At 47.0% G+C, this 13,267-nt stretch overlaps 1 protein-coding gene across 2 annotated transcripts in view; it reads right to left on the reverse strand.

Moving 5' to 3' along the window:
* The window catches only part of babam2 (BRISC and BRCA1 A complex member 2), a 60,706-nt gene extending 47,457 nt beyond the window's left edge, over positions 1 to 13,249 (reverse strand). The window contains exons 1-4 of one of the 2 annotated variants that reach the window (XM_018732780.2): positions 13,142 to 13,249; positions 12,226 to 12,472; positions 9,579 to 9,655; positions 6,457 to 6,551 (exon numbers count right to left, since the gene is read on the reverse strand). In XM_018732780.2, the coding sequence (XP_018588296.1) occupies positions 6,457 to 6,551; positions 9,579 to 9,655; positions 12,226 to 12,362 (309 nt within the window). In that variant the 5' untranslated portion in view covers positions 12,363 to 12,472; positions 13,142 to 13,249. Of the gene's footprint in view, positions 1 to 6,456; positions 6,552 to 9,578; positions 9,656 to 12,225; positions 12,473 to 12,898 lie in introns of both variants that reach the window. The other variant, XM_018732789.2, reaches the window with a different exon arrangement.
* Positions 13,250 to 13,267: the final 18 nt, after the last annotated feature.

Raw genomic sequence — 13,267 nt, forward strand, 5'->3', positions numbered from 1 at the left:
TCCCCTGAGAAAGGACTTCCTGCCGAGTCCTGCCGGAGTCTCGTCCTCTTCAGTGGTGCAAACTGAGGAATGGGACCTGAACCAGTCCGGCCAGTTGCCTGGTCCAGACTGCGGTCAGCAAACAAAGCGATCCTCTGCAGGGCCGCCAGGACTAAAACACACCCACACACAGACAATCTACATACGCTGCAAGCTGGTTTCAAATCTGGACCGGAGGACTAATGGCTCAAATCCCATCCCAGAATGCTGTTCTTCAGGAAACACATACACCTTCTGCAGCAGAACGGGCGAAAGCAAGGCCACTTCATTAAAATGTACCTCAAAAAAGGGGTCACTTTACTACTATTATTTATTCAGTGACCTGACACTTTTCTCCAAGTTGACTTAAAATAATTTATGTTTGTACACAAAGGTACTTACACTGATTTACACTTGTATTCATTCATTTTGCTGAAGCTTTTTTCCAAAACAACTTACAAAGTTCAGATACCTATGATTATTCACTCATTTCTACAGTTGAGTATTCTTATACATTCTATACATCTATATACCTGGATCATTTTTACAGCACCAGTTCAGGGTAAGTACCATGTCCATCGAGCTACCCACAGGCACATACTATACCACTATAAGCATTAAAGTGCTTCCTGCTATAAGCCTTCTACTATAAGTAATGATGATAAAAATGAGATACCAAAGAACAAGGAATCAGAAAGATTCTTAAGTAACTGATGCTGGAAATTATAAAATTATTTCTGAGCCAAACAGTTCCCAATGAACAAGGAGGAAAGTCAAGGAGGAGGAAGTATCCCTCGCCTCTTTTGCCACCTGCTCTTGGAGAAAACGCAACTCTCGGCGGGGCTGGAACCCGGGCCAACCAGGTGAATGCTGCTCCTCATCCAGCATCTTCCAGAAAACACCTGTGCGGTCAAGTAAGCGTCACAGCGTGTACGACCTCTCTGTGTCACGCGAGAAAGTTTGGAAGGTGACCCTTTGCACTGAAAACACTGGTTCTTCCCAGCAACATCGCGGAGAATACACAAACATCCATAATTTGCATTGTTTAAATAAATAAATAAAATAAATAAATAAATAAATAGTCCTGGCATCACGAAAACGCCACTTTGCATTCAAAGACAACAGCGCTGTTTTTTATTGTTACACTCATCCCCGACAGCGAACTGTGCTCGGAGCTGCGAAGCAAAGACAGCGGTGTCCTGACTCATTACCCAGTGACTCGTATGGATTTCAAATGCTAATTGACTAAGTGTTTGCGACATGACATTTCGGAATTTCTGTTCATTTGAAGATAAAGGTTAGAAACAACTCGACCAGATGGACCCTTTTCTCGTCCGCGCCTTTAAGGGGGAGCCAAGGTATTTAAAAGCGTTTTTATCCTCCATCTCTCTCGACGACTGCCGTCCTCATCCTCGTGCTCAAAGAGCCAAGAAGGACAAAAGAGTCAGTTGTCAGAGCAGAAAGAGGCTTTGTTCGAGTTTCCCTGTTTCGAAGAGCGTGAGGCTCAAATCGTGTGTCAAAAACGATGACTATGTCTGTGGTGCGGCTGTTTTTAGCAGCGGCGGCGAACGCACTCCTTCCCCCAACCCTACGAATGTTGCCCGTGTTTTGTCCACAACGGCGTGCCCGACTGACATGCCGGCGGTTTTGCTACTGAGAGACGAAATCGCTTTACGACCGTCTGTGGTGGCTTGCAGAGCGAGAACTTCTGGTTCTGGAAGTGGACTCAGAAAGGTCACCCAGCCCTCATATTACATTACTCAGTCTAAAGAAGTATATGGTGACATTTACCATAATGTGTTTCTGTCAGGTCCGTGCACGGCGTCTCTCTGCTCCAAAGCTGCTTTCAGTCATCGTACTCACTCTGATCTCATCTTTATGACCAAACTGAGAAAAGACCAGTTGCCCAACACTCATATCTAAAACACGGATTCTAATCCGGCTCAATATGCATAGAGTTTGCAAGTTCTCCATGTGTTCATGTGAATTTCCTCCAACAGTCCAAAGATGTGTGTTCTACATGAATTGATGACTCGAAATCACCTGCAGCGTGTGTGATTGCCAGTGTCCCATCCATCATGTATCTGCCTAAGTCATGTGCCTCTAGGTTAGGCTCTGTCCCACTACCACCTGCCCTGGATAAGGAGTCAATGGATTTGTTTGAACAAATTCATATTCATAGTCAAAGCACAGCTGGTAGTGCAGTGGTTAGAGCTGCTGCCTTTGGATCCAAAGGTTACAGGTTTGAATCCCACATCTTGTTGTAGTACCCTTGAGCAAGGTACTTACCCTAAATAGCACTAGTAAAATTATCCAGCTGCATAAATGGGTAAATAACTATGTAACTAAACACTAAGTCGCTTTGGAGAAAAGTGTCAGCTAGATGAATAAACGTAAATATATACAGTATGCATTTCTAAGAAAAGAGTGGTTTGAAAATTCCTGGAAACGATGCGTCTGCAGTGCATGTTTAGGATAATCCAGCGGTTGTTTACAGTGAGTGTATGAACGCAGCCAGACTGCAGACAAAGCCCTTCACTTTCTCCCACTGAACTTCAAAATAAGCCATGTTTCAGATGTCAGGCCTCTACTTCACCGTCTCTATTGCTCCTTCCCATCGGGCCAGATGAGAGCTGCAAAATTCTCTCGCGCCACTAACCTTCACAACAAGAATCAGCAGCGGTAATAAATGGGAGATCTTGGAGGAACATGGGACATGAGAAATGGGGCCCAAATTGATGTCCCCACTGGGGGTCCAAGCAGACCATAAACAAGACGGACGTTCTGCTGAGGCTTCGGGAATCTGCTGTAACACTGGGAGAAGTCTGATGTTTTCTCCCTTGGGGGACACAACAAGTCGGCAAAATTATCGCTGCTCTTTCAAAGGCACGGGCGGGACAGCAAGTGCACTCTGCCAGCGTTTACTGTTGCTCCACCGCTGGGGCTCCACAAATGTGTCGGGAGGACTATCTGTCCGAGGGCTCCGACTGTCCCGTAGTAAACCCAGCTGGTTTTACGTGCTCGCCAAGTCATATTACTTTCCAGCCTCTTTTTCTGGCTGCACGGATGTGTGGGTGGGTGCTCATGTGCGTGTGTTCCCCCCCCCCCCCCCCCAGTTTATAGAGTTTGACATGAAGGATGGCTTATTTTGTTTTTCCCCCAATTTTTCCACACAACTGCACACCAACGAGAGACGTCTGCACCAAATCTCTGTCTGAAATCTGTGGGTGGAATCATGTTCCAGACTTCGGCCGCTTTCCTGGAGATCAAAGCACTGTGGCGCTCTCTGGGCTCTTGTCAATTAGCAGCCCCCAGGGACCGGGACGCGGCAGTGCGCGGCTAAGGCCTTTGCAAACCCCCCTCACAGACCTTACGACGGGCTGCCTGCTCATTCCCACCCGCAGGAAGAACAACTTCCCGCTTTCATTAAAAGGCACTTGAGACGAGCTGATCGTGCTGCGATATGTCCCTCTGCGGTGCTTTATTCATCCAGTTTGCGGACCAAATCAGAACGATACCGGCCTGAATGCGAAATGAATCGGTCAAGGACGCTGGGGAATCCCGTTCCAACACGCTGCGGCTCCGTGGTCCGCAGGAAAGGGGCCAAGAAGTGCTCTTGTCGGAGAGAGGGCCAGCACAAGAAAGGCGGGCCTGTGAACTCAGAGCAGGGATTACGAAAGCAGGCCTGTGAAAAGCCGCAGAACAAACACGCGCGTCTGCCAAGTGCGGCGTTGTGGCCCGCGACAAGAGGTGCTTCCCCCTTTTCAGCGCATTTTTATGACACAACCAGTGGTAGTCAACAACTTCCAGACTCTGACACAACTGGGGAATTTTTCAGCGCTGGGGCCTCAAAAATAGCCCCAGAGTTGGCGACTGGCAGAAATAATTATGACTTCCACAACCTCGGTAACAAGTCTGAATTTCGAGGCACAGGCCTGGCGAGCTGCGGCCCATAACTTCACAACAAGCTCTCTGATGCAGTTCACACGGTCCAGAAGGGAGCATTCCACTCATCCAGTTGATTCCTTTTTGCACATTTTAACCCTTTTCCTCCCTCCGCTCACCTTGAGCTGCCAACCTTGTCTTGCTGTGTAGCCTGGAGACTTCGGAGGGCGACGCAATATTTGTAGGATGCCGAAATTTGACTATTACAGCTAACGGGTCTGCAGGCACCTCAGAAACCACACATTACGCACCCAAAGAACCATGGGCCACTTTAGGTTTCCTGAGCGCAGGGGGCCAGCGCAGCAAGCATGGGATTTGAACCTGAATTCCTACAGAAATTCATATACACCCCAATGGCTAGCTAAACAGCGAGGACATGATTTAATAAGCATTTCACGACATTTTCCTAACTTTATTGAAAGTTTGCGTTGGAAATTGCAACGCTATGGAGTGTTGCGCTGACGTTCTGTGCCAGCTGGATCTCATAAGCATGTGCATGTCGCCGAGTCCACGTGTGAATTATGGCAGAACTCATCAGCTGAACATCCTGTTCAAATTGGCATCGTTCAAGTCCCAAATCAGGGTTTATGTGGATATGCAAAAGGCCCAAAGGGCTTCAAGGATTTTTTTTTCCTTCAGCGACCTGTTGTAGCAGCCAGTTATCGCACCCCCCCCCCCCCCCCCCGCAACGTCGCCCTCCTCCCACGCGTAACGGCTGATGGGAGCTGCTCGCGGAGGGAAAGAAAAACACACGGGTTCGTCTACAAGGAGCAGAAAATATCAGCGTTTCCTCCATATGACACTGTGGTCACTAATCTTTCTTTCTATATTATTTCCTTCTTTCTTTCTTCTATATTATTTATCATTTATCTCATACTTTTCTCCAAAGTGACTTAGACTGCTAGGATTGTAATCAGTTTACAATGATTCATCCATCCAATTTTCACCATATTAGTTCAAGTACCTTGACCAAGAGTATTGCAACAGGAGTGCTCATTAAAACTTTGGTCTTCCAACTACAAGACAGTGGCTCTGAGCACCACTCCACCTGCTGCCTTTGTGACCTGTTTTGTTAGGCTTACTGCCTACAAACCATCCACAGCATTTCCCAAATCCTGGTGGAAAGTTCTGGAAACGACAAGTGCCCTTTCAACCCTGACACGTTCGGTGAGGTCCAGCACAATGCAGAAAGCCATTTTGGGAAGCGGTCCAATAGCTGTTTGCTTGGTGACACAGTCTCTCGCTCCCAGGAAGTCAGTCTGCGCTGCAACGGCAAGGGCTGCCTGTTGACCCCACCCTTTGGTAGCCAGTCAGATACCAGTTTATCTTATCGCAGCCCATCAGTGCTCAGAACAGCAAAGCACTTCCAGCACTTTGGGGGGGGGGTCCTCGTTTTATTTCCTGCTGAAGTTTTCTGGTTGCCGGCTGCACTCGTGCGGACCTATTACTGCTCGAATGCATCCGCTCTGCAGAGTCCAGGCAGAGCGGGAATAAAAACACTTTGCTTATGCAATTCACCGACACTTGTTCATCGCCCCCTGGTCAGATATAGTGACTGACTCATGCCTGCATATCAATACCAGTCATCTCACAAGGCCACCAAGTCAAGAGAGAGTCAAAACAGTGCAAAGGTCTGTTGATTTAGGTGTAATGGGAGGCATGTGAGGGGGGCACTGAAGACTCCTCCTCTTCACTAGAGCAGTTACAGGATAATTAGGCTGCTTAAGGCTAAAAATAGGGACCCGAACAACCAGAATTCTAACTGTTACATCCCATTTCGCTTCTCTTACCCCCAAACCACCTGTCCAGAACCTTGTACTCTATTCTTCCAGGTGGCTCTGGACATTTCGCATTCCTGCACTGGACAAGCGTTTATTGAAAATTAATAAATCAGCGATTATTTCACAATGAAGGAATTTAAATTCTCTGCTCCAGTGTACAAAACTCTATACATAAAGACCTCAGTATACAAGTGTCTTAACCATCAGTGCACCCTCTACCACACAGACAGCTGCAAAAAATTTTTTTCCCAAGAAAATTCCCCTGTAAGAGACACTGAAACAGAAGAGGTTTGGCCGAGTTCCTTCTGATCTCTTGTTCTCTTGCATCCATGATAAATTCCAGCGGTTCTCATCAAGAGAGGGCCATAGAAGTAGAGTCAACCTAAACTACCGTGTGGTTTCATAATGGTCGAGCTCTGGGAAGCGATACATCTGCTGGCAGCCACATGGAGCAGACAAAAAATACCCTGCTCCGCAGCTGTGGGCGGTGCATCGTCCACTCAGACTGGGACGTTTCCTGCGTTCTCCACCTGCAGCTGTCGCTCTGGAGGAAGTTGGGGCCCCGTGAACAAAGGGTGCCCTTTGCAGGGAGTTGGTGCTGAATGCTCACATCGCGTGACCCGCAAAACAGGTAGATTGCAGGATTCAGCACCCTTCATTCTGGCAAGGTTAATAACAGAAGGAGAAAGGTAAAGATGGGCCCAGCACTCACCGGAAGCTCTGAGGGCTCAGGCAGGAACTCCGCATCCTCCCCAAAGATGAAATCCGGAGGCAGCTCTGGGTCCCGAGCATTAAAGATGATGTCCCCTGACGAAGACAAACCAAGGAGGCCTTAAACAAGCAGGGAAACTGAGGACGTGGATACCACACTGTGCAGACACAACTACTATCAAGTAGAGTATGCAAGAAAACAAGGAAAGCGTTAAAGTGGAAAGTTACTGAACCATCACAGGAAAAGGGGAGGAATAGAACAGCAACTGTGAACACCTTCATTCCTTACAAGCAGACTATCTGATGGCCCTGTGTATGAGGGCTAGAGGTAAACAACACTTTAATTATGATGAATTTTTAAGCAACATTTTAAATTAGATTCTACAGTCACTGAAATCATCTTGAAAAGGAGCACTTTTGTGTTCTCATATAAACCATATGAGATGGCAACGCAGGAAATCCACATTAACTTTTTAATTTAATGGATAAACACACACACTCCTTTTAGTATAAAAAAACATGTGTGTGACTTTCATCAGGCACCAGGCTTTAATGCAGCTATTTAAGGGCCTTTATTTTCACTGGTGGCGCTCCACTTTAATTTAAGGAGCGGCACTTCCATCTCAGATGTCTCGTTTCGATTTGGCAACAGGTATCGTAATTCAAACTACGGCTGGGAAGCAAAGGGAGAGCGAGTTAAACGAAAGGAGCACCGCAGGAATCATCCATTTAAACCGCATTTACAACACTGGGTATTCAATTTGATGTGTTTGTGCTCATTTGGATTTCGCACATTTCGTTCAGGCGGCATTTCCAGGAAAGCTTAATTTAAGCTGCGCTGATAGGATTTAGAACGTAACGCATTTCCTTAACGTGAAATTTTTCCTGCCTCCACCCCTTGAACCTGAGGCTGTAGCTTTTTCAGATCAGACTCACCCTTGCTTATCGGGTGGACCTAAACGCGGGTCACTTATGCGGCAGGTGCAAGATGTGGCTACATCGTGTCCACTTTGAGGTTCAGACACAAAACTGTCCTGGGGATGAGAGCCAATGACAATGCGGCGTCTCCCATACTGTCCCCCCGGTGCTGTGAAAGCAGAATGCCAGACAGTCACTTTTAAAACATGTGAAGAGTGAGGCTAAGCGCTCCAAAATAACCGAATGATGCTCAGATTGTTTATTTCCGCTGCAGCACTCCAGTGTTGACGCAACTTCTGCCCTCACGCCCTGCTCCTGCAGGGCCTGGGCTGCAGTGCAAGCAGTTGGCAAACAGCCCCCCCACCCCTCTCACGCTCATTATATCAGGCTCTTTTCACAGGAGCCCACTGAAGAGCTGACGAGGGCGCGCGGAAAAGGACGGACGCTTCCCTTTCTTTGCGCTAAAGAGGCGCCCTGCACCTCCTCTGCCGCTCTCGGCCTACGCTGAAAAGGCGAAGCGCAGTGATGTCAGTGGCTGTTTCAATGCTCTGTGACGGGGTCCGTGTCGATGGAAGGATATTAATTCAAGAGCTCTCCGCTGTTCAAATGTTACACAATGCTATTTTTATCACCTCACCCTGTTTTGTTCTTTTTCAGCGATAAGAGAGAGAGGGAGGAAAATAACAAAACAAGGCAGTACTTTTCCACAGAAGAAGGTGGAAAGTCCAGGCGGTCCCAGAAGCCCGTTCAAGAGTGCCCTTGCCATCTAAACACTTGCTTCCTCACCCAAATACAAAAGTGAGTGCGTGCGGGCGTGCGTGCGTGCGTGCGTGAGAGAGAGAAGGACTCACAGCAAAGTGGTGACACAACATTGCCTCCACAGTTTCGCATACCCCTCTCGCCCCAGTCTACCTCTAGGGATGGTCCAGTCAGCCCATCTCCCACACACCTGCCAAATCTGAACGTGAGCTCAGGTGACAACATCTCATCTGGACAACAAACAGGTCCTGGTAGATTACCCAAGATCCTTAGTTTCACAAAACACTGAGAAACACACAATGATGCTAAAAAAAGCACCGCAACTGAAGTTTATATAAAGCTAAGAAGTGTGCCAGGAAGAGTGGGGTTTTAGTTGCCTTACCAGGAAATAATCTATAATCCTAACAGTAATTCCTGCGACTCCTTACGCTGAACTCGATGACCGCCATGTTTCTGTATGCGTCCCTCCTGTGACTCACAGCCATTACAGGAACAGCCAATTAAACCCATCCCAGCCAAAGCTGTCAACTACTTAAAAACATATTTGTGTTCGCCAAACTTTCCTGCTTTGTGGCCCGTGGGCATATTTCCAGAAAGCCCTTCTGAAGAGTTGCATCACAGCTCGGATTTAAATCGAGTGGAAATGAAATGTGAGAGGTCTGTTTGTTGTCGGGCCATCGCAAGCTCCGTTTCCAGAGGCGAGGAGCGCAAGTAGACCTAAACGCTTCTGAACGCCGTGCTCCCGAACGGCTTTGGCAGGATTTAAAAAACATACAAGTTAAGAATAAGGAGATTCCTTTAGCCGTTATAGTTAAAACAGCATGCAGCCCACTTTTCTGGCTGATGCAACAATAGCGAATAGAGGCAACTGCTTCAAATACCGTTCCGAACTGTGCGAGAAAAGGACGCAGCCAACATGTCGTCTTACGCTGCAGCCAGAGTGATCTTCTCCTCATGAGCACTGAAACTATAAGCACCCTCCTCATCCCTATGAACTTGAACAACCTACTCACTGAGCTCTGACAAAAAAACCACTGCAGAATTAGATGAAAGGTGTATTTCCAAATAAATCCAGATAAACCACAAGTCACTCTGCTGAGACTGGCAATTGCACCACACGACAGAGGACAAAAACACACAACACGCCTTAAATAGACAAAACTGACAATCCATGTTTTCAAAGCACGATGGCCTGTAAACCCACCAGATCTTTCAGGCAGAGACATGTACCTACATGAGCTTCACTATCTAAAAGTGAACAACTACAGGGATCATGTGACATCCATCCAAATGGGGAAAAGGTGAAAGGGAGAGAACCAGGACCTACTGTTTCACAGGAACAAAAACACTCGACATTTGAGGAAACTCAGTTTTTCCAACATGACATTTTCGGGGATCAGCACTGAAGCTCCTGCTGGCAAGGAGTGCGTGAGACTTGGCGCTTACATTTGAGGGTCTCTCCAGCATATGGGATGTGCAGCTTGAACCGATCGCAGCAGGGCCCAGGTGTCAAGGTGGTACATCTGTAACGACAAAGGAATGGCGAATGACAGAGGCTGCACACATCTCAGCTACGATCCAAAGATGCCTTCGTCACCGGCACCATAACAGAAACGAACAGCAGCTTAGTCCCCCCCCCGAAGACACGACATATTTCATATGTTACATCATGAGGACAAGACCGCCAGGGCTTATTTAACACCTGGCGAGAACAAAACAGCGCTGTCATATTACTCTGGCTCTGGCCTGGCCTGCACAGCACACTTCAGTGTCGTTCGTGATATTATTTATTTACTAGCACAGAGCCGACACCTTTGTCCAAGGCAACGTACAACACTGGATAAACTCGCTACAATCGTTCACTTATTAATACAGCAGAGTAATGTGACACACGCACACTATAAGCAATTCAGAGTCACCAACTCAGCTGAAACACATCACTGTACTGTGGGAAGAAACCGGAGAACCTGTAGGAACCCCTCAGAAACACACAGAAAAAGGCAAAGTCCACAGAGGATTTCAACTTGCTTTCGAATTCACACTCCAGGAGCTGTGAGGCACCAGCGCTGCCTGCTGTGCCACTGTGCCACCTTCAGTATGCAGGATAACAGGCGTACAAAGAGAGCTGCACCTGTACCAGTCCCCCTGCATTCCCCTCACTGTGCACATGCTCAGCTTTCTGACACGTTGCACCTTTTCTGAGAGCAGTTGGCAAGTTGCTTATGACGTCTGCTTCCCAACATTTATTGTCTAATTAGTCAGCTTAAATAGGTGCCCACTGCTTACAAGAGTCATAAAACAACTAATGGCTAGACAGCTAGCTGTCAACGGGCAGATAAGCTAACAACAGTTAGCAAAAAAAGGACGCCCACTCCTTTCTTCACCAGTATCTTTGTTAACCCCAGCAGTGAGTCACACTATGTCATTATTTCATCTTGCTTCAATAGCTCTTTTCAAATTAAGTCATATTCTCCATGCTTGCTGCCACTGATTGCATCTTTTCAATGTGGGTAAAATTAAGTTTGGCTTATCAAATTTTGAGTAAATCGTGAAACAAATTTAATCGGTCAAGAGGTTTATTCTTCTTGTTGCCTTTAAGTAAAAAGAGATCAAACTCATTTTGTTTTTCCACTGTCAACACAACAAAGCTCACCATGTCAACAGCACATTACGGACGATCTGAAACCCTGTAGCACAGTACATACAGGATGAGATCAATCCCTACACTCAAGCTATACACTCCACCACCTCCGGGCACCTGGGAAGAAGTCCAGAATCAAAATTTTGTTCATTCACTGTCCCTCAGAGCTGCCGAATCCCTCCCAGCATTAAGGAGGGGTCTCAAAACCCATCTTTTCCAGAGTCCCTTTCCTCCCGACAGGTACAAAAACAAGTCCAACACTATTCTGCTATGATTACCCATGTTTCTGTTTTTTGAATGTCACTCCTACAGGCAGCTATTTGAGAGACGTGAGCCAACAGCATTGTGGTATCAGACAAACAAGCTGTGCTTTCATAATGTTGCGCTTGTTTCTATCTTTGTCTACTGTGAACTGCACTTTCGTTAAGTCTGAGTTGTATATCGCTTTGGATAAAAGCATCTGCCACATGAATAAAGGTAAATGTGAAAAATACCGCAGAGAATGCAGCTCAAGGCCTGCGCTACAGAAAGCAGACCCCCGAGGACATGAGAAATGACTGACAGCAAAGAAAGACGTATTGCTGGGAGAATGGAGGCAAAGCTGTTTAACAGTCTGTTGGTGGGTGACCTCACAAGGACTGCATGGCTTCTCACAGTACAATGGGCACAAAGGAGCACTGTGGAGAGGAAGGCCAGAGGACTCAGACAACCGATATCATGGGTCACAGCAAACAGACAGTAACAATACTTATTTTTTCATTGATTTTTTTTCCATGGTGACACTGTGGCGCAGCGAGTAACGCTGCTGCCTCACAGTTCCAGGGTGGTGCGAGAGAACGTGGGTTCGATGCTGGCTCAGTGTGTGTGGAGTTCACAAGTTCTCAGAATGCTCCAGTTTTTCAAAATTGGATGGATGGATTTCTTTCTGATGCTTTTACCCAAAGTGACATACATCTTTGTCACTAATATTATATTTGTACATAGTGTTCATTCTGTTTTCGAGCACTTTTCTCCAAAGCAAGTTAAAACATTCAGCTACATACAGTGATTTACCCATTTACACAGCAAGGTCATTTTCATATTATCATTTCGGGGTAAGTACCTCATTCAAGGGTACTACAGCAGAAGGTGCGATTCAAACCTGGCATGTTCAACAAGTGCAAGGGGGCAGCTCCAACCACTACTCCATTTCGCCTCTTTATACATCGGAGTATTTTTACCGAATTCAGGGTAACTGTTGACCAAGGGTACTGTAGAGGGACCAGGATTGGACCAGAGAACTTTGGATTGTAAGGTACCGGTACCACACCTAACCACTAGATCACCCGCTGACCGAGCGAATGCTCCATGGACAATCTTTTTAACTGTGGCGGGGAGTTGAGGGGATGCAGTTGGCTTGTGGGGGGTCTCCAGAGATAGGCTGTGGTCTGCGAACACCTGTCCGTGACTCACCCCGTTTTGAGGTCGGTGATGCGGAGGCAGCTGCTGGAGTCCAGGCCCACGCGACCATTACGCACCACGCTGGAAAGGAGAGGCCTCAGTTCCGGGGTGATGCGGTTCAGGGCCACTTCGGGGGACAGGCTGTTCATCTTCCTTTTGCGGCTCACCGGCCACAGAGAAGGCGTTGAGCGAGGGCCGCCGGTTACCCAGGAAGGCCAGATGCGTTCAGCGAGACAACGTCCAGGAATCCGCAAGGCGGCTGCAAAAATCAGGTTCCTCCAGTAAGTCCTTACTCAGTGTCGGAGCAATGACAGTGAATTGTTGTGCACCTGTCTAGCGCGTGAATATGGGGGAGGGGGACAACACACAACCAAACAAAAGTCAAAAATGTAATTTAAACCATTTATGTCATGGAGGACATTTGTAAAACTGGCAAAATGTGAGTGTTTTGAATGACACCCCATCCAAACAGGGATGTTACATTTACAGCAGGAAACTCTGTATCAACTGCACGGTCAAATCATGAGCTCTTCGTTCATGTTCCCAATTACTGTTTCTATAATATCCAATTTAATGCAGTTTCTTAAGAACTTTCCACGACTGTGTGTGTGTGTGTGTGTGTGTGTGAGTGAGACTGTCCGAATCGTGAACCCAGTTACTCTGCCAGAAACGTCCTCTGTGTTACCTGTCTGGACACTGAAGACTGTGGTAGGGGCAAAAATAATAATTTCACGTCGTCAGTCGTGTTTAAACAAACAAACCGCAAGAAGCCCGTGTGTTTTGCTACCGGCGGCGCGCGCGGCAACTTCAGTTGAAACTTCTTCTTGTTGTTGCAAAACACAGAGGGATAAAACAGACTCGTGTTCAGCACACTGACGCCAATATTAATTATTTGTTGTTCTACTAAGGAAACGGTTGTGACTGGTACCTGTTTATTTAATAATTTTTTTGTCTTATGCAACTGTAATCCGTCTAATGTTTATAAGCGTTCACAACATTTTCAGCGGCGGTCGCTTCCAATCCCTCTGGTACACGCTTCCGGTGTCCTCGCACC

The sequence above is a fragment of the Scleropages formosus genome, chromosome 15, assembly GCF_900964775.1.
Source record: "Scleropages formosus chromosome 15, fSclFor1.1, whole genome shotgun sequence".
In the NCBI taxonomy this organism is placed as follows: domain Eukaryota; kingdom Metazoa; phylum Chordata; class Actinopteri; order Osteoglossiformes; family Osteoglossidae; genus Scleropages; species Scleropages formosus.